Below are 21,703 nucleotides of genomic sequence, written 5' to 3'. Positions count from 1 at the left end.
GAGTGTCTGCAGAGTCTCATCGACAGGTTTGCGGCTGCCTGCAACGAATTTGGCCTAACCATCAGCCTCAAGAAAACGAACATCATGGGACAGGACGTCAGAAATGCTCCATCCATCAATATCGGCAACCACGCTCTGGAAGTGGTTCAAGAGTTCACCTACCTAGGCTCAACTATCACCAGTAACCTGTCTCTCGATGCAGAAATCAACAAGCGCATGGGAAAGGCTTCCACTGCTATGTCCAGACTGGCCAAGAGAGTGTGGGAAAATGGCGCACTGACACGGAACACAAAAGTCCGAGTGTATCAAGCCTGTGTCCTCAGTACCTTGCTCTACGGCAGCGAGGCCTGGACAACGTACATCAGCCAAGAGCGACGTCTCAATTCATTCCATCTTCGCTGCCTCTGGAGAATCCTTGGCATCAGGTGGCAGGACCGCATCTCCAACACAGAAGTCCTCGAGGCGGCCAACATCCCCAGCTTATACACACTACTGAGTCAGCGGCGCTTGAGATGGCTTGGCCATGTGAGCGGCATGGAAGATGGCAGGATCCCAAGGACACATTGTACAGCGAGCTCTCCACTGGTATCAGACCTACCAGCTGTCCATGTCTCCGCTTTCAAGACGTCTGCAAACGCAACATGAAGTCCTGTGACATTGATCACAAGTCGAGGGAGTCAGTTGCCAGCGATCGCCAGAGCTGTCGGGCAGCCATAAAGGCGGGGCTGAAGTGTGGCAAGTCGAAGAGACTTAGTAGTTGGCAGGAAAAAAGACAGAAGCGCAAGGGGAGAGCCAACTGTGTAACAGCCCTGACAACCAATTTTTTCTGCAGCACCTGTGGAAGAGTCTGTCACTCTAGTATTGGCCTTTATAGCCACTCCAGGCGCTGCTCCACAAACCACAAACCACTGACCACCTCCAGGTGCTTACCCATTGTCTCCCGAGACAAGGAGGCCAAAGAAGAAGAATGTGCATGCAATGGGGATGGTCTTCAAGAATATGCAGGTGACAGAGCAACTCTAACAGTCCACTGGCAGCACCATGATGGCATGGCAGTAGTGTATGCCATTCTGAAATGTGGTAATTCCATGCAGAATTGCAATGAACAACCCACTATACAGCTTAAAAGCAGTCTGTGCTCACACTTTAGTGAACACTGCCAGTCAGTAAATTTGCAATACCCTGTCCTGCAGCTGCTGATTATTCATAGAGAAGCTGTTTTGCACTTGCCAAACTAGACATCTCTGATTTGTTTGGTGCAACCATGCACAGCCAACTGAGAAATGTCATTGATATCCCACAAGGACATCTGGAATGATCCTGTTACATAAAAATTTAAATTGGCGTCAACTCTGATAATAATTGACAGTGCAGCATGTACAGTGGAGGTGGACTACAGGTCAGGTTGCAGCACTTGGAATAATTCATTGGTGGGTTCGCTTGTGAAGTGCATCTCTCCCAACACTGGTTCTGAGCCAAGTGGAGCTATGAATGACATGACCTGTATATTCTGGAGTGGGGTACTGGTGAGTGCCGTATGCCTCACATGGTATCTGCCTCTCACTGTTCCTATTCTTTTACTTCCTTCAAAAAGCAAATAGCAAGGTGTTCCTAATGGAAACCTCAGTTGTGACCTCTATAGAATTAGTGAGGGATGAAACTGGAAGCCTCACAGCAAAAAGCACTAAAGATTTTAAAGCAATAGTGAGGAGGGGAGGGGGCAGAATTGAAAATCAATGGAAATATTGTGCCAACTTTTCTAATTGCCTGCTATGATATTTCAAATTGTCTCCATCTTTTCTCATACCTGGCAGCAATAGACACCTGCTTTACATGGGTGTTAGCAACATCTAGTGTAAATTAAAGCATTAATGATGAAAAATGGGACACGTGATATCACAATGTAATTACTGCATCATTTAAATACATCTATCCATATTTAGATGGTTGCACGAAGCAGCAATGACCTCAGACAAAAAGATGGAAAACTCAGGGAAATCTAGCCTAGCAGTCAGCATGCATTTATTACCATGATTCTATTGGGAATGACTGGTCGAGAGGGGTTGTGGGTGAGATGTACATTATTTTCCTTAGCAGCAAGTAAGAGTTTAAACATTTGTGAATTTGTACTCCTGTGCGCTCTAGATGTAATGATGTGAATTTTGATTATTCTGTAGCTGAAGTTTAACCCCATTACTAATTTTCACCTGATTTTATAGTCCATCTCTACTCTCATCTGAGCGAATGTGTTTATTTTAATTGCAAGAATTATTTATTCAATAGGTTGGGATATAAACATTTGCAATTTAACTATTTTCTGTGTGTGATCTGCAGAAACCCTAATCTAAAATTTCTGTGTGATGTTTCTTGATGAACTGGCAGCTAGTAAATGCAACTTTAAATCTGCTTTATTATACTGAACATGTTATATTAAAACAAACTGAATATAAACATGGCTCTTAAAGCAACTATGCCATTTGCCAAATTCAAATACTTCATAACAGTAAATAAAGCAGTCTAGGAAAGCTTCCCCTTTAATCTCCTCCTATTTCCTACCAGACACACAGATAATGAAAGAATTTATACAGCTGGAAGAATTAGAATAGAAGCCAAATGTAGCACAGAATCTTTCCAAAGGCTGTAGAGAGGCAAGCTGGGATAGGACTAATCAGCAACATCATTTATATTGAGTGGGCCTCAGTTCAGACAGAGGTTGGGGACTTTTGTTAGAAATAATCTCGATTTAATCTGGGGTATTTGACATTGAGAGTGAGAAGGTTTTTTTTCCAGATTTAGCATGTCATGTTCACCCAAAACCATAACTTTACACACTTTATTTCAGATTTCACAGCTGTAACAGTGTCATATTTTGATTTAGATTTTTATAGCCTTTGCATGAATCAAAAAAATGCAATAAAACATTTCTTCCCATTTTTTGTCAAAAATCAATTCAATTTAAAAAGTACATTCACAATATAGAAAAAAAAAATCAGATTTTTTTTATTTTAATACAAATTTTATAGATAGAAATACTGATTTTAGCCTTTACTGCCTGGGAATTTTGCATCACCTGTGTGAAACACAGAGAAGGAAATCTGCCATGCAGGGCCAACACCAGTAAAACAACTCATCTGATTTCCTTCTGTTGAAATAAATGGCATGATAATCTGCTGGACTCTGTAAGGGGTTTGCAATCATCTCCACTAGATTTTTCTTTTTGTGCTCTGCCCAGGTAATGCTTAATATCCAAGTGGCAAAAACGAAAATCCCCCAAAGTGCTTTACTGAAAAGTCTGAGAAACTTAAATTTCAATCTATTTTAAAGATTTCTATTCAATTCAGTAAATTTTACATACTTTCATGGATTATAGCATAAATAAGATTCCCTCAAATTGTCTTAGAGTGCAGTATGTGACGGATATTGAAGGTCATTATTCTGGGTTTTCCATAATTTGAACAAAAAAGATAGATTTTATAAATATTTGTATAAATCAGGACTGAAGTTGTATCTTTGATTGCTTTCAGAGTAATATTTGAAAGTTCATGCTGCAGTGGTTTCAGTTTACTGTCACTTGACAATTTAAAGGGGAAAATTCCAAGATACATGTGGTAAAGACTAGAATATGGAATAGATGGAGCTTTTCCTGAGGCAGGAAGTGAAGGCAAAGAGAGCGACAGGCCCAGGAGCAAGTTGCATCCTGATGTTTCTATTCTCTGAGTAATTAACTAAATTTAGAAGTTGAAGTGTAAAGTTAATTCTCAGGTAGGATTATCGGTTGATGATTATTTTTGTGGACAGCACCCCTGTCCATTCTCATTGGTTGCAGCGTTATGCGATTGTTCGGCTCATTGTTGGATAGCCCAGTCAATAAAACAAACGGGACTTAACCTACTATAAAAATGTCACTTTGAACAGTACAAGGACTTCAAATATGAAACAGGGTATACAAATTTGAGGTCAACACAAATTATTTTTTTTTTAAAGAAAGCTTTCAATAAGAAAATTTGCGTGCAGTTCAAACGTTTAAAGCAGGGCGAAGAAAAGTTCACCAAATTTGGCAAGTATAGTGCTGCCACTGACAGTTCATGTAATAAAACATAATCCACTTCATTCTAAGGTAATATTTTTATAGCCCATCGAATCTACTACTGTTTCTTTCTTACTTTTAGGTCTACTTGGAAGTGAAGTTTCATAGATGATTCAGCATTGGGCTTCTGATAAAATCAAGCCCCAACAGGTGACGCTATGAAAATAAATTTGGGCAATTTTAAGCAACCTCGCAGAGAGTAGGAGATGACATTTCATACTAATATCACTAATTCAGCAGTGTCACACTTCAAAGGCCATAGGATAGAAACATTGATTGGACTTTTTGCAGCCACGCATTTTAGATGTTAAAGAAAAGTAGCAAAGATACTATTATACAAAAATTAATTAGAAAGGGGACTAGAGCCAGAGGACTGGTGGTCATCTAATGTAATTCCTGTACTTAAAAATGGAGATACACGACCACCAAGGAACTATAGGTGATCCTTAGAAGGTTTCGATGGACTATAAAATGGATCACCTCACTGAATTATTAATTGCAGCTTGGCATGCTCTGACTTTATGCCATCGGATTGCCCTATTAGCACATATTATCAAGATTTAAATTGTGTAGAAAGTGACAAAAGCAGAAAAAAACCTTTTCATATTGTGTAAATGAAGGAAAATGTTTTTCTATGTACGTAGTATTTCTTACGTACAGGTGGCTTCCTGTCTGCCGCAGTTGTTGGATTCTCAGTTCTTGAAGTAGATTGATTGCTTCTGATGGGTTCTTACGAATCATAGAATGGTTACAGCACAGATGGAGGACATTCAGCCTGTTGAGCCCGTGCCGGGCAAGAACAATTTAGCTAGTCCCACTCCCCCACTCTTTCCCCGTAGCCCTGCAAATGTTTCCCTTCAGGTGCATATTTCCCTTTTGAAAGCCACGATTGAATCTGTCTGCATACCCTTTCAGGCATTGCATTCCAGAACATAACCGCTCGATGCGTAAAAAAGTTTCTCATGTTACCGTTGGTTCTTTTGCCAATCACTTTAAATCGGTGTCCTCTGGTTCTTGACCCTTCTGTCAACAGAAACAGTTTGTCAATATCTACTCTGTCTAGATTGCTCATAATCACTATCTCGGTCAAAATCCTCTCTCAACCTTCTCTTCTCTAAGGAGGACAATCCCAGCCTCTCCAATTTATCCATGTAACTAAAGTCCCTCATCCCTGGAACCATTCTCATAAATCTGTTCAGCATCCTCTCTAAAGCCTTCATAGCCCTCAAAGTGTGGTGCCCAGAATTGGATGCAGTACTCCAGTTGAAACCGAGCCAGTGTTTTATAAAGGTTCCTCATAACTTCCTTGCTTTTGTACTCTATGCCTCTATTTATAAAGTTCAGGATCCCGTATGCCTTTTTAACTGCTTTCACAACCGGCCGTCATTAATGAATTGTGTTCAAATAGATTGATATCTCTGTTCCTACATCCCCTTTAGAATTGTATCCTTTAGTTCTTATCAAAATGTGTCACCACAATTGTCTGCATTAAATTTCATCTGCGACTCATTCCACAATTAGTTACTGTTTCTTTGAAGTCTATCACTATCTTCCTCACAGTTCACTGTACTTTCAAGTCTTGTCTCATTGAAATTGTGCCCTGTACACATAAGTCCAAGTCATTCATATGTATCAACAAAAGTAGTTGTCCTAGTAATGACCCCTGGGGAACCTTTCTCCAGTCTGGAAAACAGTTCACCCACCACTAGTCTCTGTTGCCAGTCACTTAGCCAATTTTGTACCAATGCAGCCACTGTACCTTTTATTCCATGGGATTCAACTTTGCTGGCAAGCCAATAATATAACACTCAACCAACACTTTTTGGAAGCCCATATACACCACTTCAACTGCATTAACCTCATCAACTCTCTCTGTTACCTCATCAAAAAACTCAATTAAGTTAGTTAAACATTATTTCCTTTTAACAAATCCATGCTGGCTTTCTTTAATTAATCACACTTGCCCAAGTGACCATTAATTTTGCTCCCGATTATTGTTTCTAAAAGCTTTCCCATCACTGAGGTTAAACTGACCTATAGTTTCTGTGCTTATCCTTACACCCTTTTTTGAACAAGGGCATAACATTTGCAATTCTCCAGTCTTCTGGCACTATCACACTATCTAAGGAGGTTTGGAAGATTATGGCCAGTACCACTCAATTTCCACCCTTACTTCCCACAGCATCCTCGGATGCATCCCATCAGGTCCTGGTGACCCGCTTTTCTAGTACCTCCTTTTTATCAATTTTTAGCCTATCCAATATCTCAACTACCTCCACTTTCACGATGACTTTAGCAGCGTCTTCTTTCTTGGTAAAGACAGATGCAAAGTATTCATTTAGTACCTCAGTCATGCCCTCTGCCTCCATGCATAGGTCTCCCTTTTGGTCCCTAATTGGCCCCACACCTCCTCTTACTACCTTTTCACTATTTAAGTGCCTATACAAGACTTTTGGATTCCCTTATATGCCAGCTGCCAGTCTGTTCTCATAGTATCTCTTTGTCCATCTTATTTTCTTTTCCACATCGGGGCGGCGCAGTGGTTAGCACCGCAGCCTCACAGCTTCAGTGACCCGGGTTCGGTTCTGGCTACTGCCTTTGCGGAGTTTGCAAGTTCTTCCTGTGACCGCGTGAGTTTCCTCCGGGTGCTACGGTTTCCTCCCACATGCCAAAGACTTGCGGGTTGATAGGTAAATTGGCCATTGTAAAAATTGCCCCTAGTGTAGGTAGGTGGTAGGAGAATTGAGGGAAGGTGGGGATGTGAAAAGGAAAAATGGGATTAAAGTAGGATTAGTATAAATGGGCGGTTGCTGGTCGGCGCGGACTTGTTGGGCCGAAAAGCGTGTTTCGGTCCTTTATGACTCTATGACATTCCCTCTGAACATTCTATATTCAGGTTGGTTCTCACTTGTATTATCAACCTGACATCTGTCATTCGCTCACTTTTTTCCACTTCATCTTACTCTCTCCCTCTTTCACCATCCAGAGAGCCCTGGCTTTGGTTGCTCTATCTTTCAGCCTCCTGGGAATATACCTTGACTCTATCCAAACAATCTCCTCTTTAAAGGCAGCCTATTATGCGATTACAGTTTTTGCCTGCTAATTTTTGATTCAAACTTACTTGGGCCAGATCTTTTTCCAATCCACCTAAATTTCCTGACTCCAATTAAGTCATTTTACTCTAGATTGGCTAATCTAAACCTTATGATACTTAGAAGCAGAGACAGGAGAAATTATCATGGGAAATGAGGAAATGGCAGAGGCATTGAACATTTTGTGTCTGTCTTCAGAGTTGCAGACACAACTTTCATACCAGAAATAGACGAAAACCTAGGGGCTGAAAAGAGTGAGGAAATTAAGGAAATTGATATCAGTAGAGCAAATGTATTGGAGAAACTTAAGGGACTAAATTCTTACAAATCTCTGAGACCTGGTGGCCTACATCCTAGGGTTCTAAAAGAGATAGCTACAGATTTGGTGGATATGCTAGCTGTGTTTTTCCAAAATTCCTTAGATTCAGGAACAATCCCATCAGATTGAAAGTTGGCAAATGTTACAGTGTTTTTCAAGAAAGGAGGGAGAGAGCAAACAGGGAACTACAGGCCAGTTAGCCTAGCATCAGTCATTGGGAAAATGCTGGAATTTATTATTAAGGAAGTCTTAACAAAACACTTAGAAAAGCACAGTATGATTAGAACAAGTCAACATGGTTTTACTAAAGGAAAATCTTGTTTGACAGAATTATTAGAGTTTTTTGAAGATGTAACCATCAGGATGGATAAAAGGGAACCAGTAGATGTACCTGGATTTCCAAAAGGCATTCGATAAAGTGCCACATAATAGGCAAGTTAAGGGCTCATGGAGTTGAGGTAATAGATTAGCATAAATAGAGGATTGGTTATCGGACAGGAAGCAAAGAGTGGGCATAAACAGGGCATTTTCAAGCTGGCAGGCAGTAAATAGTGGAGTGCCGCAAGGATCAGTGCTGGGGCATCAGCTATTTACAATCTATATTAATGGCCTAGATGAAGAGACAGAGAGTAATGTATCTAAGTTTGCTGATGGTTGATGGAAAGGTAAGCTGTGGGGAGGACACAGAGAGGCTGCAAAGAGATATAGACAGATTAAGTGAGTGGGCAACAAGATGGCAGATGGAGTATAATGTAGGGAAGTGTGGTTATTCACATAGGGCGTAAGAATAGAAAAGCAGAATATTTTTTAAAAGGTGTGCAACTTGTAAGTGTCGATGTTCAAAGAGACTTGGGTGTGCTTATACAAGGAATGCAGAAAATTAGTATGCAGGTACAGCAAGCAATTAGGAAGGCAAAATGGCATGCTGACCTTTATTGCAAGGGGATTGGAGTAGAGGAATAAGGGAGTCTTGCTACAATTGTACAGGGTTTTGGTGAGACCACATCTGAGTACCGCATGCAGTTTTGGTCTCCATATTTAAGAAAGGATATACTTGCAATGGAGACAGCACAGCAAAGGTTCACTAAATTAGCCCCCAAGATGAGGGGGCTGTCCTATGTTGAGAGGCTGAGTAAATTTGGCTTATATTCTCTGAAGTTTAGAAAAATAACAGGCGATCTCATTGAAACATACAAGATTCTGAAGGGACTGGATAGGGTAGACACGGCGAGATCGTTTCCGCTGTTCGAGGAATCTAAAACACGGGGGCACAGTCTCAGGATAAGGAGACGATCATTTAGGACTGAAATGAGGAGAAATTACTTCACTCAAAGGGTTGTGAATCTTTGGAATTCTGTACCCCAGGGGGTTGTGGATGCTCCATCGTTGAATACATTTAAGGCTGGGTTAGACAGATTTTTGGTATCTCAGGGAATCAAGGGAAAGTGGAGTTGATACCTAAGATTAGCCATGATTGTATTGAACGGAGGTGCAGAGTCGATGGACCATATGGTCTACTCCTGCTCCTATTTCTTGTGTATGATCACTGTTCCCTAAATGTTTCCCACTGACACTTGATTCACTTGACCAACCTCATTCCCCAGAACCAGATCTGGCAATGCTTCCTTCCTGGTTGGGCCAAAAAAGTGCTGGTCAAGAAAATTCTCCTGAAAATACTTCAGAAACTAGTCACCCTCTCTGACCTTTACATTATTACTATTCCAGTCGATATTAACAAAAATTGAAGTCACCCATTATCACTACTCTATAGTTCTTACACGTCTCTGTAATTTCCCTGCATATTTGTTCCCCTATATCTTTCCCACTGGTTGAAGGCCTATAGAATACACCCAATAGTGAATTGGCACCTCTATTGTTACATCTGTTCCTGCTGGGGGACTTTAACGCCAGGGTTGCGGCCAACCATGACTCATGGCCCTTCTGCCTTGGGCGCTATGGCATTGGAAGGATGAATGAGAATGGACAGAGACTGCTTGAGTTGTGTACCTATCATAACCTCTGCATTACCAACTCGTTCTTTCACACTAAACCCTGTCACCAGGTTTCTTGGAGGCACCCGAGATCACGTCGTTGGCACTAGCTGGACCTCATCGTCACAAGGCGAGCCTCCTTAAACTGTGTTCAAATCACACGCAGCTTCCACAATGCGGACTGCGACACCGACCACTCCCTGGTGTGCAGCAAGGTTAGACTCAAACCAAAGAAGCTGCATCACTCCAAGCAGAAGGGCCACCCGCGCATCAACACGAGCAGAATTTCTTATCCACAGCTGTTACAAAAATTTCTAAATTCACTTGAAAACGTCCTTCAAAACACTCCCACAGGGGATGCAGAGACCAAGTGGGCCCACATCAGAGATGCCACCTATGAGTCAGCCATAACCACCTATGGCAAACGTGTGAAGCGGAATGCAGACTGGTTTCAATCTCATTTTGAAGAGCTGGAACCTGTCCTAGCCGCTAAGCGCATTGCACTGCTGAACTACAAGAAAGCCCCCAGCGAGTTAACATCCGTAGCACTTAAAACAGCCAGAAGCGCTGCACAAAGAACAGCCAGGCGCTGCGCAAATGACTACTGGCAACACCTATGCAGTCATATTCAGCTGGCCTCAGACACCGGAAACATCAGAGGAATGTATGATGGCATGAAGAAAGCTTTTGGGCCAACCATCAAGAAGATCGCCCCCCTCAAATCTAAATCAGGGTCACAATCACTGACCAACGCAAGCAAATGCACCGCTGGGTTGAGCACTACCTAGAACTGTACTCCAGGGAGAATGTTGTCACTGAGACCGCCCTCAATGCAGCCCAGTCTCTGGCAGTCATGGATGAGCTGGACGTACAGCTAACAAAATCGGAACTCAGTGATGCCATTGATTCTCTAGCCAGCGGAAAAGCCCCTGGGAAGGACGGCATTACCCCTGAAATAACAAGAGTGCTAAGCCTGCCATACTCTCAGCACTCTACGAACTGCTTTGCCTGTGCTGGGATGAGGGAGCAGTACCACAGGACATGCGCGATGCCAATATCATCACCCTCTATAAAAACAAAGGTGACCGCGGTGACTGCAACAACTACCGTGGAATCTCCCTGCTCAGCATTGTAGGGAAAGTCTTCGCTCGAGTCGCTTTAAACAGGCTCCAGAAGCTGGCCGAGCATGTCTACCCTGAGGCACAGTGTGGCTTTCGAGCAGAGAGATCGAGCATTGACATGCTGTTCTCCCTTCGTCAGCTACAGGAGAAATGCCGCGAACAACAGATGCCCCTCTACATTGCTTTCATTGATCTCACCAAAGCCTTTGACCTCGTCAGCAGAAGTGGTCTCTTCAGACTACTAGAAAAGATCGGATGTCCACCAAAGCTACTAAGTATCATTACCTCATTCCATGACAATATGAAAGGCACAATTTAGCATAGCGGCACCTCATCAGACCCCTTTCCTATTATGAGTGGCGTGAATCAGGGCTGTGTTCTCGCACCTACACTGTTTGGGATTTTCTTCTCCCTGCTGCTCTCACATGCGTTCAAGTCTTCGGAAGAAGGAATTTTCCTCCACACAAGACCAGGTGGCAGGTTGTTCAACCTTGCTCGCCTAAGAGCGAAGACCAAAGTACGGAAAGTCCTCATCATGGAACTCCTCTTTGCTGACGATGCTGCATTAACATCTCACACTGAAGAGTGTCTGCAGAGTCTCATCGACAGGTTTGTGGCTGCCTGCAACGAATTTGGCCTAACCATCAGCCTCAAGAAAACGAACATCATGGGACAGGACGTCAGAAATGCTCCATCCATCAATATCGGCAACCACGCTCTGGAAGTGGTTCAAGAGTTCACCTACCTAGGCTCAACTATCACCAGTAACCTGTCTCTCGATGCAGAAATCAACAAGCGCATGGGAAAGGCTTCCACTGCTATGTCCAGACTGGCCAAGAGAGTGTGGGACAATGGCGCACTGAAACGGAACACAAAAGTCCGAGTGTATCAAGCCTGTGTCCTCAGTACCTTGCTCTACGGCAGCAAGGCCTGGACAACGTATATCAGCCAAGAGCGACGTCTCAATTCATTCCATCTTCGCTGCCTCCGGAGAATCCTTGGCATCAGGTGGCAGGACCGCAACTCCAACACAGAAGTCCTCAGGGCGGCCAACATCCCCAGCTTATACACACTACTGAGTCAGCGGCGCTTGAGATGGCTTGGCCATGTGAGCCGCATGGAAGATGGCAGGATCCCCAAGGACACATTGTACAGCGCGCTCGCCACTGGTATCAGACCCACCGGCCGTCCATGTCTCCGCTTTAAAGACGTCTGCAAGCGCGACATGAAGTCCTGTAACATTGATCACAAGTCGTGGGAGTCAGTTGCCGGCGATCGCCAGAGCTGGCGGGCAGCCATAAAGGCAGGGCTAAAGTGTGGCGAGTCAAAGAGAATTAGCAGTTGGCAGGAAAAAAGACAGAAGCGCAAGGTGAGAGGCAACTGTGTAACAGCCCCGACAACCAATATTTTCTGCAGCACCTGTGGAAGAGTCTGTCACTCTAGTATTGGCCTTAATAGCCACTCCAGGCGCTGCTCCACAAACCACTGACCACCTCCAGGCACTCACCCATTGTCTCCCGAGACAAGAAGGCCAAAGGAGAAGATTTTTTCTTAACGATAATCAAATAGATTCTGTCCCTCACCCCTCCGGACATCGTCTCTCTCCAGCTCTATAATATTCTCCTTAAACAATACTGTCACCCCCATCTCCTTTCTTCCCTTCCCTACCTTTCCTGAACACCTAGTACCAGGAATATTTAGTATCCCGTCTTGCCCTTCTTTGAGCCAGGTCTCTGTTATTGCCATAACATCATATTCCCATGTGGCTCTTTGTGCCTGCAGCTCATCAACCCTATTTACTACGCTTCGTACGTTCACACACATAGACTGTAAACCCAATTAAGAATTTTTTATATTCTCTCTTAGTCTAAGTCCACCCGATACCTTACTATTACTTACTCTAGTGCGATATGTCTCTCCTAACCCTTTGTGCACCTTGTTTCTCCTTTCGAATGCTACATCCCTCTGCCAATTTGTTTAAACCTGCTCCAACAGCATTAGCAAACAGCCCCACAAAGGGCATTGATCTGGTTCTGTTGAGGTGCAACCCATCCAGCCTGTAAGGATCCTACCTCCCCCAGAACGGGTCCCAATGTCCCAGGAATCTAAAGCCTTCCTGCCTGCACTCTCTCCCTCTAGCCACACATTCATCTGCTCTTTCTTCCTATTTCTATACTTACTCGTACGATCCCTTCCTAGCGCAATCATTTCCTTATACTATCAATGCATATTCAAACTTGCTGGTTTTCCTGACCACGATATGGAAAGTGTGCTGTCTCTAGGACCACTTAAAGAATTCTTCTCCAAGAGATGGCTATACAATACTTACATGCTGCTCTGGGGGAATTTCATTTTTTGCCTTCCCATTATTACCATGGTTAATCAGTTCGTGCTGTTAGTTGTTTTTATATTATTCCTAATCTACTTGTTTTCTTTAGTGAATTTTAATATAAAATGCAAAAGGTTTGTTAAGTCCAAAGTACTGGTTTGAAATATGACATGAATAACATAATTTTAAAGCTATTTATTTTGGCCAATTGCCTACAAATGAAATAAAATCCAGTTCCATCGGAAGACGTTTCCTTCAGTTGGCTGTTAATGAACGAGCAGCAGAATTATTACAGGATAAGAAGTATTGCCAAAGACTGATTCATTAAAATATTGGCTACACTCAGGCATCGGAATAAAACAGTTACTGCTCGTCACTCCAGCACACAAGGGCAATTCCTTAAGTTTAGTGAGCCATGTAGTAAAAACTTGTCAGTCATATCCCACAGATTCCTTTGCAAACACTAAATGAAAACAATGTAATTCAATTAAAGTTAATGCCACATTAAAGTTACATTCCAAAAACTCTGCATGTGAACAATGCATCTAACCTTGACAAGCTCCCGTTCGAATATTAGGAATAAAGCCACGACGACATGGTTGTGGCTGGGCGGGACACATCTCACAGGGATGTCCCCAGGCTCGTCCAACTGTTGCACAGCAAAGGATTTTGGTGCAGACTATGCCGGTCAGTTGCCCTTGGCACATTTGGTTGTCTACTGATGTGAAACATGGTCCAGTTCTGTAATCTAAAATAAAAAATATACTATTAGCACATACCACCATGGTAAAGAAAAGCAATTTTACAAAACAAGTTCCCAAAATTCTTTCACCTAATATTTACAGTATTTACTTGAAAGTTCAATACTGGAAATTGTACATTTTTAGTCAGTACATTGTTTAATTTACCATAATCACAAGCAGCCATTAACAAGGAACCATCACTAAAATGTCTGTCTGAATTTATAATACTTATATTGACATCAGTGCAACAACAAATTATGCTGCTGATACACTTGGCCACTTGTGGCTCTCGGCAAAAACAAATAGAGTAGCACTTCATAATTTCACAAACTGCAACATCCCAATGTTAGTAGTAACATTATCCAGTAAGTCAGTGACTGTATAGAGGAAAGCAAAGTAAACGTTTCAGAGGCAGATGTGCTAAACGAGAGGCGGAGGTGGTGATGTTATGGAGATGGAAATAGACAGTGTGATGGAAGAATATATATGGTATTTGATGCTCAACTTAGGTCGAATAGGATGCCGAGACTGCAGACAGTCTATTCACAGCCAATGACCAAGGAGGGGAATGGAGTTGGTAGTAGGGGAATGGAGTTGGTAGTAAGGGAATGGAGTTGGTAACTACTGCCGAATTGTGACAAATCAAAGACTGAATGACTATGTTGTCAAGGAACAGTGTGCAAAAGAAAATGGAGAGATTCTAAAGCCCATCAGGGAAGGAAATCTGCCATCCTTAGCCAGTCTGGTTTTCATGTGACTCCAGAACGACAGCTATGTGGTTGACTCTTAACTACCCTCTGAAATGGCCTAGGAAGCCACTCAATTGCATCAACCCTCTACAGAAAAGTCAATTAAGAATAAAAACTGGACAGACCACCCAGCACTGACCTAGGCACACCCTGCCCACTTGATCCCGTAAAGTTGTCCTCACTAGCATCTGGAGACTTGTGCCAAAATTGGAAAAACTGTCCCACAGAGTAATCATTCTCACTGAATCATAGCTTACAGACAATGTCCCAGACTCCTTCATCATCATCCCTGGGGTAAGCCCAGTCCCACCTGCAGGACCAGAGGTGGCTGAATAGTAGTATACAGTCAAGAGGGAGAGGCCCTGGGAGTCCTCAACATGAAGCACGGACCTCATGAAGTCTCATGTCATCAGGTCAAACATGGGCAAGGAAACCTAATTACCACCTATCACTTCCCCACCCCCCACCCCCTTTCCCTGCCCCATCAGCTGATGAATCAGTGCTTCTTCATGTTGAACATCACTTGGAAGCAGCACTGAGGGTAGCATAGGCTTAGGGTTAGTGGGGGGGGGGGGGGGGGGGTGGGCAGAGAATGTCAATGTCCATCACCAAGAAGTGGCTCAGTACCACCAGTAATGACCGAGCTGGCTGAGTCCTGAAGGACATATCAGTCAGACTGGACCTCTTGCAGGAGATGAGAGAACCAGCATGAAAGGAAAAACCTATTCGACCTTGTCCTCACCAGTCAACCTCTTGCAAATGCATCTGTCCATGACAATATTGGTAGGAGTGACAACTGCAGAGTCCTTCTGGGGACAAGTCCCATCTTCACACTGAGGACACCCTCCATCATGTTTTGTGGCACGACTACCATGCTAAATAGGACAGACTCGGAACAGATCTAGCAGCTCAAGACTGGGCATCTGTGAGGTGTTGTGGGCCATCAGCAGCAGCAGAACCATAACCTGTAACCTCACAGTCCAGCATATCCCTCACTCTACCATTACCATCAAGCCAGAGGAACAACCCTGGTTCAATGAGAAGTGCAGGACAGCATGCCAGGAGCAATACCAGGCATAGCTAAAAATGAGATGCCAACCTGGAGAAGTTACAACACAGGACTACATGCAAGCTAAATAGCAGAAACAGCATGCTATAGGCAGAGCTAAACAATCCCACAACCAGTGGATCAGATCAAAGCTCCGTCGTCCTGCCAAGGCCAGTTATAAATGGTTATGGACAATTAAACAACTAACCGGAGGAGGAGACTTAACGAATATCCCCATCTCAACAATGGGGGAACCCACCATGTCAGTGCAAAAGACAAGACTGAAGGATTTGCAACCATCTTCAGCCAGAAATGCCGAGTCGATGATCCATTTCAGCTCCTTCCTGAGGTCCCCAGCATCAGAGATCATTGCGTCACTGGACTAGTAACACAGAGACCCAGGGTATTGCTCTGGGGACATGGGTTCGAAACCCACCAGTGCAGAAGGCGAATTTTAATTCAATTAATAAAAATCTGGAATTAAAAGCTAGTCTAATGATGGCCATGAAACCATCGTCGATTGTTCTAAAAACCCATCTGGTTCACTAATGCCCTTTAGGGAAGGAAATCTGCTGTCCTTACCTGGTCTGGCCTACATGTGACTCCAGACCCACAGCAATGTGGCTGACTCTTAAATGCCTGCTGAAATGGCATAGCAAGCCACTCAGTTGTATCTAACCGCTACAAAGTCAATAAGGAATGAAACTGGACAGATCACGCAGCATCAACCTAGGCACCAGAAACGACGACAAATCCATCCCTTTCGACCCTGCAAAATCTTCCTTACAAACATCTGGGGGCCTGTATCAAAGTTGGTAGGGCTGTCCCACAGACTAGTCAAGTAACAGCCTGACATAGTCATACTCACCGAATCATACCTTACAGACAATGTCCCAGACACCGCATCAACATCCCTGGGTATAGCCTGTCCCACTGGCAGGACAGACCCAGCAGCGTGATGGCACAGTATATACTGTCAGGAGGGAGTTGCCTTGGGAGTCCTCAACATTGACTCCAGACACCATGAAGTCTCATGGCATCAGGTCAAACATGGGCAAGGAAAACTCCAGCTGATTACCAGCTACCAAACCTCCGCACCTCCCCTCCCACCCCCCACTGATGAATCAGTACTCCTCCATGTGGAACAGCACTTGGAGGAAGCACTGAGGGTGGCAAGGGCACAAAATGTACTCTGGGTGGGGGACTTCAATGTCCATCACCAAGAGTAGCTCGGTAGCACCACTACTGACCGAGCTGGCTGAGTTCAAAAGGGCATAGCTGCTAGACTGGGTCTGCAGCAGATGGTGAGGGAACCAACAAGAGGGAAAAATATACTTGACCTCGTCCTCACCAATTTGCCTGCGCAGATGCATCTGTCCATGACAGTATTGGTAGGACTGACTACAGCACAGTCCTTGTGGAGAAAAAGTCCTGTCTTCACATTGAAGATACCCTCCATCGTGTTGTGTGGCACTAGCACAGTGCTAAATAGGATAGATTTCAAACAGATCTAGCAATGCAAAACTGGGCATCCATGAGGCGCTGTGGACCATCAGCAGCAGCAGAATTGTACTCAACCACAATATGCAAACAATATGACATATCCCCACTCTGCCATTACCATCAAGCCGGAGAATCAACCTTGGTTCACTGAAGAGTGCAGGAAGACATGCCAGGAGCAGCACCAGGCATACCTCAAAATGAAGTGTCAACCTGGGGAAGCAACAACCTAGGACTACTTGCATGACAAACTGCACAAGCAGCATGCAACAGACAGAGGTAAATGATCCCATAACCAATGGATCAGATCTAAGCTCTGCAGTCCTGCCACATCCAGTCGTGAATGATGGTGGACAATTAAACAACTAACTGGAGGATGTGGCTCCATAAATATCCCCATCCTCAGTGATGGGGGAGCCCAGCACATCAGTGAAAAAGATACGGCTGAAAGCATTTGCTACAATCTTCAGCCAGAAATGCCGAGTTGATGATCCATCTCAACCTCCTGCAGAAGTCCCCAGCATCACAGATGCCAGTCTTCAGCCAATTTGATTCACTCCATGTGATATGAAAAAACGTCTGAAGGCACTGGATACTGCAAAGGCTACGGGCCCTGACAACATTCCGGCAATAGTACTGCAGACCCTGTGCTCCAGAACTTGCCGCGCCCCTAGCCAAGCTGCTCCAGTACAGCTACAACACTGGCATCTGCCCGGCAATATGGAAAATTGCCCAGGTATGTCCTGTACACAAAAAGCAGGACAAGTCCAACCCGGCCAATTACCGCCCCATCAGTCTACTCTCAATCATCAGTAAAGTGATGGAAGATGTCGTCAACAGTGCTTTCAAGCTATACTTGCTTAGCAATAACCTGCTCACTGACGCTCAGTTTGGGTTCCACCAGGGCCACTCAGCTCCAGACCTCGTTACAGCCTTGGGTCAAACATGGACAAAAGAGCTGAACTCAAGAGGTGAGGTGTTCTTGACATCAAGGCAGCATTTGACCGAGTATGACATCAAGGAGCCCTTGCAAAACTGGAGTCAATGGGAATCAGGGGGAAAATTCTCTGCTGGTTGGAATTGTACCTGGAGCAAGGGATGATGGTTGTGGTTGTTGGACATCAATCATCTCAGCTCCAGGACATCAATGCAGGAGTTCCTTGGGTTAGTGTCCTAGGCCCAACCATCTTCAGCTGCTTCATCAATGACCTTCCTTCAATCATAAGGTCAGAAGTGGTGATATTTGCTGAAGATTGCACAATATTCAGCACCATTTGCGACTCCTCAGATACTGAAGCAGTCCGTGTAGAAATGGAGCAAGACCTGGACAATATCCAGGCTTGGGCTAATAAGTGGCAAGTAATATTCACGCCACACAAGAGCCAGACAATGACCATCACCCCTTGACATTCAGTGGCATTACGATCGCTGAATCCCCCACTATAAACAGTCTGAGGGTTACCATTGACAGGAAAACTGAAGTAGCCTTATAAATACCATGGCTACAAGAGCAGGTCAGAGGCTAGGAATCCTGAGGCAAGTAACTCACCTCCTGACTCCCCAAAGCCTGTCCACCATCTACAAGGCACAAGTCAGGAGTGTGACGAAATACTTTCCACTTGCCTGGATGAGTGCAGCTCCAACAACACTCAAGAAGCTCGACACCATCCAGGACAAAGCAGCCGCTTGATTGGCACCCCATCCACAAACATTCACTCCCTCCATCACCGATGCACAGTGGCAGCAGTGTGTACCATCTACAAGATGCACTGCAGCAACACACCAAGGCTCCTTAGACAGCACCTTCCAAACTCACGACCTCTGCCACGTAGAAGAACAAGTGCAGCAGATGCATGGGTACACCAACACTTGAAAGTTCCCCTCCAAGCCACACACCATCCTGATTTGGAACTATATCGCTGTTCCTTCACGGTCGCTGGGTCATCTTCTCAAGGGCAATTAGGGATAGGCAATAAATTCTGGCCTAGCCAGCGACAAATCCCAGGAACGAATAAAAAGATGCCAGTCTTCAGCCAACTTGTTTCACTCCACATGAGATCAAGAAATGTTGAATGCACTGGATATGTTAATCTGAGTTCTTTTTGCCTTCAGTCTGGTTCAGTAAATATACCGAGTCGGATGTGTAGGTAAAATCAATTACTTTATTTGCGCAGTCGCCAGCGGACTTACTCTGAGAACAGCGGCACTGACTCCACCAGAGTCTGTCGGGTCCCCCCCCAGAGTAAGTGAAGTTTGTGATACAGGTACTACTGTTTTTCCATTAAGATTCATGCTACACCTCCTTGTTTAACCAATCAGTGCGGTACAATTCGACTTCACCCACGTGGTGACATGCAGTACATCTGTTACTGAGGTTACAATACACTCCATTCTCAATACATACTTGTTACTAATAAAATATCGTTTTGTACCAGCAAGATTAAAAGAAAACAGACATTAAGACAATTAGCAAAGGAAGAAGAGTTAGAAACAAGATACTGATTTTGATTCCCACAATTGTCATAAGTCCTGGGATCCTGTAATCTCTATCAAGTCACATTATGAAGTAACACCAAGCAGCAACAGTATACAGTGATAGTGTGGCCTTTCATTCCTTATCATCACTCACACAGGGATGGCCAGCATCTCTCACAGGAATCCATTCGTTCCAAACCACAAGGAGTCACACAATCAAGTCATGAATGAACAAATGTCCTTGCAATTACCAGTGCCTGTAAGTTTATACGATCTCACACTCTCAGCCTTTACTTTTAACTATTTCATTGCAGTTTCTCAAGCTTTAAATCATTTCATCAGAGCTCAGCAAAGTGACTACTCCTAACTTGGCTATATTTCCCATCTAGCATAGCGCCATGCCTTTCTGCTCACTTCCACAGATACACAAAAGGCTACGGGCCTTGACAACATTCAGGCTGCATCCCGAAGACTGTGCTCCAGAACTAGTCACACGCATAGCCAAGCTGTTCCAGTACAACGACAACATTGGCACCTACCCAACAATATGGAAAATTGTCCAGGTATGTCCTATAACCAAAAAGCAGGGCGATTCCACTCCAGCCAATTACCGCCCCATCAGTCTACCTTAAGCATCAGCAAAGTGATGGAAGGTATCATTGACAATGCTAACCGATGCTCAGTTTGGGTTCTGCCAGGGCACTTGGCTCCAGCATCATTACCGCCTTGGTCCAAACACGGACAAAAGAGCTGAATTCCAGAGATGAGTTGAGATTGCCTGCCCTTGACATTAAGGCAGCATTTCACCGAGTGCAATATCAAGGAGCCCAAGTAGAATTGAAGTTAATGGGAATCAAGGGGAAAGCTCTCCTCTGGTTGGAGTTATACCTAGCACAGAAGGAAGATGGTTATAGTTTCTTTCATTTTTTTTTTAAAGAGATACAGCACTGAAACAGGCCTTTCGGCCCACCGAGTCTGTGCCGATCATCAACACCCATTTATACTAATCCTACATTAATCCCATATTCCTACCACATCCCCACCTTGCCTCAATGCCCCTACCACCTACCTACACTAGGGGCAATTTACAATGGCCGATTTACCTATCAACCTGCAAGTCTTTGGCTGTGGGAGGAAACCGGAGCACCCGGTGAAAACCCACGCGGTCACAGGGAGAACTTGCAAACTCCATACAGGCAGTACCCAGAATTGAACCTGGGTCGCTGGAGCTGTGAGGCTGCGGTGCTAACCACTGCACCACTGTGCCGCTGGTTGTTGAATGCCAATCATTTAAGCTCCAGGGCATCGCTGCCGGAGTTCCTCAGGATAGCGTCCCAAGTCCAACGATCTTCAAATCCTTCATTAATGAGCTTCCCTCCATAATAAGATCAGAAGTGGTATTTTCACTGATGATGCACAGTGTTCAGTTCCATTCACAACTCCTCAGGTACTGAAGCAGTCCGTATCCATATGCAACAAGACCTGGACATCATTCAGGCTTGGGCTGATAAGTGGCAAGTAACACTGGCACCACAAAAGTGCCAGGAAATGACCATCTCCAACAAAAGAGAATCTAACCATCTACCCTTGACATTCATTGGCATTACCATCACTGAATTTCCCCCACCATCAACATCCTGGGGGTTACCATTGAAAATAAACTTAATTGGACTAGCCGTATAAATACTGTTGCTACAAGAGTGGGTCGGGAGTGGGGGGTGGGGGGGAGCTCTACAGCGAGTAACTCACCTCCTGACTCCTCAAAACCTGTCCATCACCTTCAAGGCACAAGTCAGGAGTGGGGGCGGCACAGTGGCGCAGTGGTTAGCACCGCAGCCTCACAGCTCCAGTGACCCGGGTTCAATTCTGGATACTGCCTGTGTGGAGTTTGCAAGTTCTCCCTGTGACTGCGTGGGTTTCCTCCGGGTGCTCCGGTTTCCTCCCACAGCCAAAGACTTGCAGGTTGATAGGTAAATTGGCCATTATAAATTGCCCCTAGTATAGGTAGGTGGTCGGGGAATATAGGGACAGGTGAGGATGTGGTAGGAATATGGGATTAGTGTAGGATTAGTTTAAATGGGTGGTTAATGGTCGGCACAGACTCGGTGGGCCGAAGGGCCTGTTTCAGTGCTGTATTTCTAAATCTAAAAAAATCTAAAAAAAAAATCTCCACTTGCCTGGATGAGTACAGCTCCAACAACACTCTAAAAGCTCGACACCATCCAGGACAAATCAGCTCCTTATATTGG

At 44.4% G+C, this 21,703-nt stretch overlaps 1 protein-coding gene across 2 annotated transcripts in view; it reads right to left on the bottom strand.

Moving 5' to 3' along the window:
- LOC137350605 (fibrillin-1-like) overlaps nt 1-21,703 on the bottom strand; it is a 670,523-nt gene that overhangs the window by 497,596 nt on the left and 151,224 nt on the right. For both annotated transcript variants that reach the window (XM_068015325.1, XM_068015324.1), the window contains exon 6: nt 13,490-13,687. In XM_068015325.1, the coding sequence (XP_067871426.1) occupies nt 13,490-13,687 (198 nt within the window). The remainder of the gene's footprint in view (nt 1-13,489; nt 13,688-21,703) is intronic.

This window comes from Heterodontus francisci, chromosome 35 (assembly GCF_036365525.1).
Source record: "Heterodontus francisci isolate sHetFra1 chromosome 35, sHetFra1.hap1, whole genome shotgun sequence".
NCBI classification, from domain to species: domain Eukaryota; kingdom Metazoa; phylum Chordata; class Chondrichthyes; order Heterodontiformes; family Heterodontidae; genus Heterodontus; species Heterodontus francisci.
The sequence above is the reverse complement of the archived record's forward strand: the minus strand, read 5'-3'. Positions and strand labels throughout refer to the sequence as shown.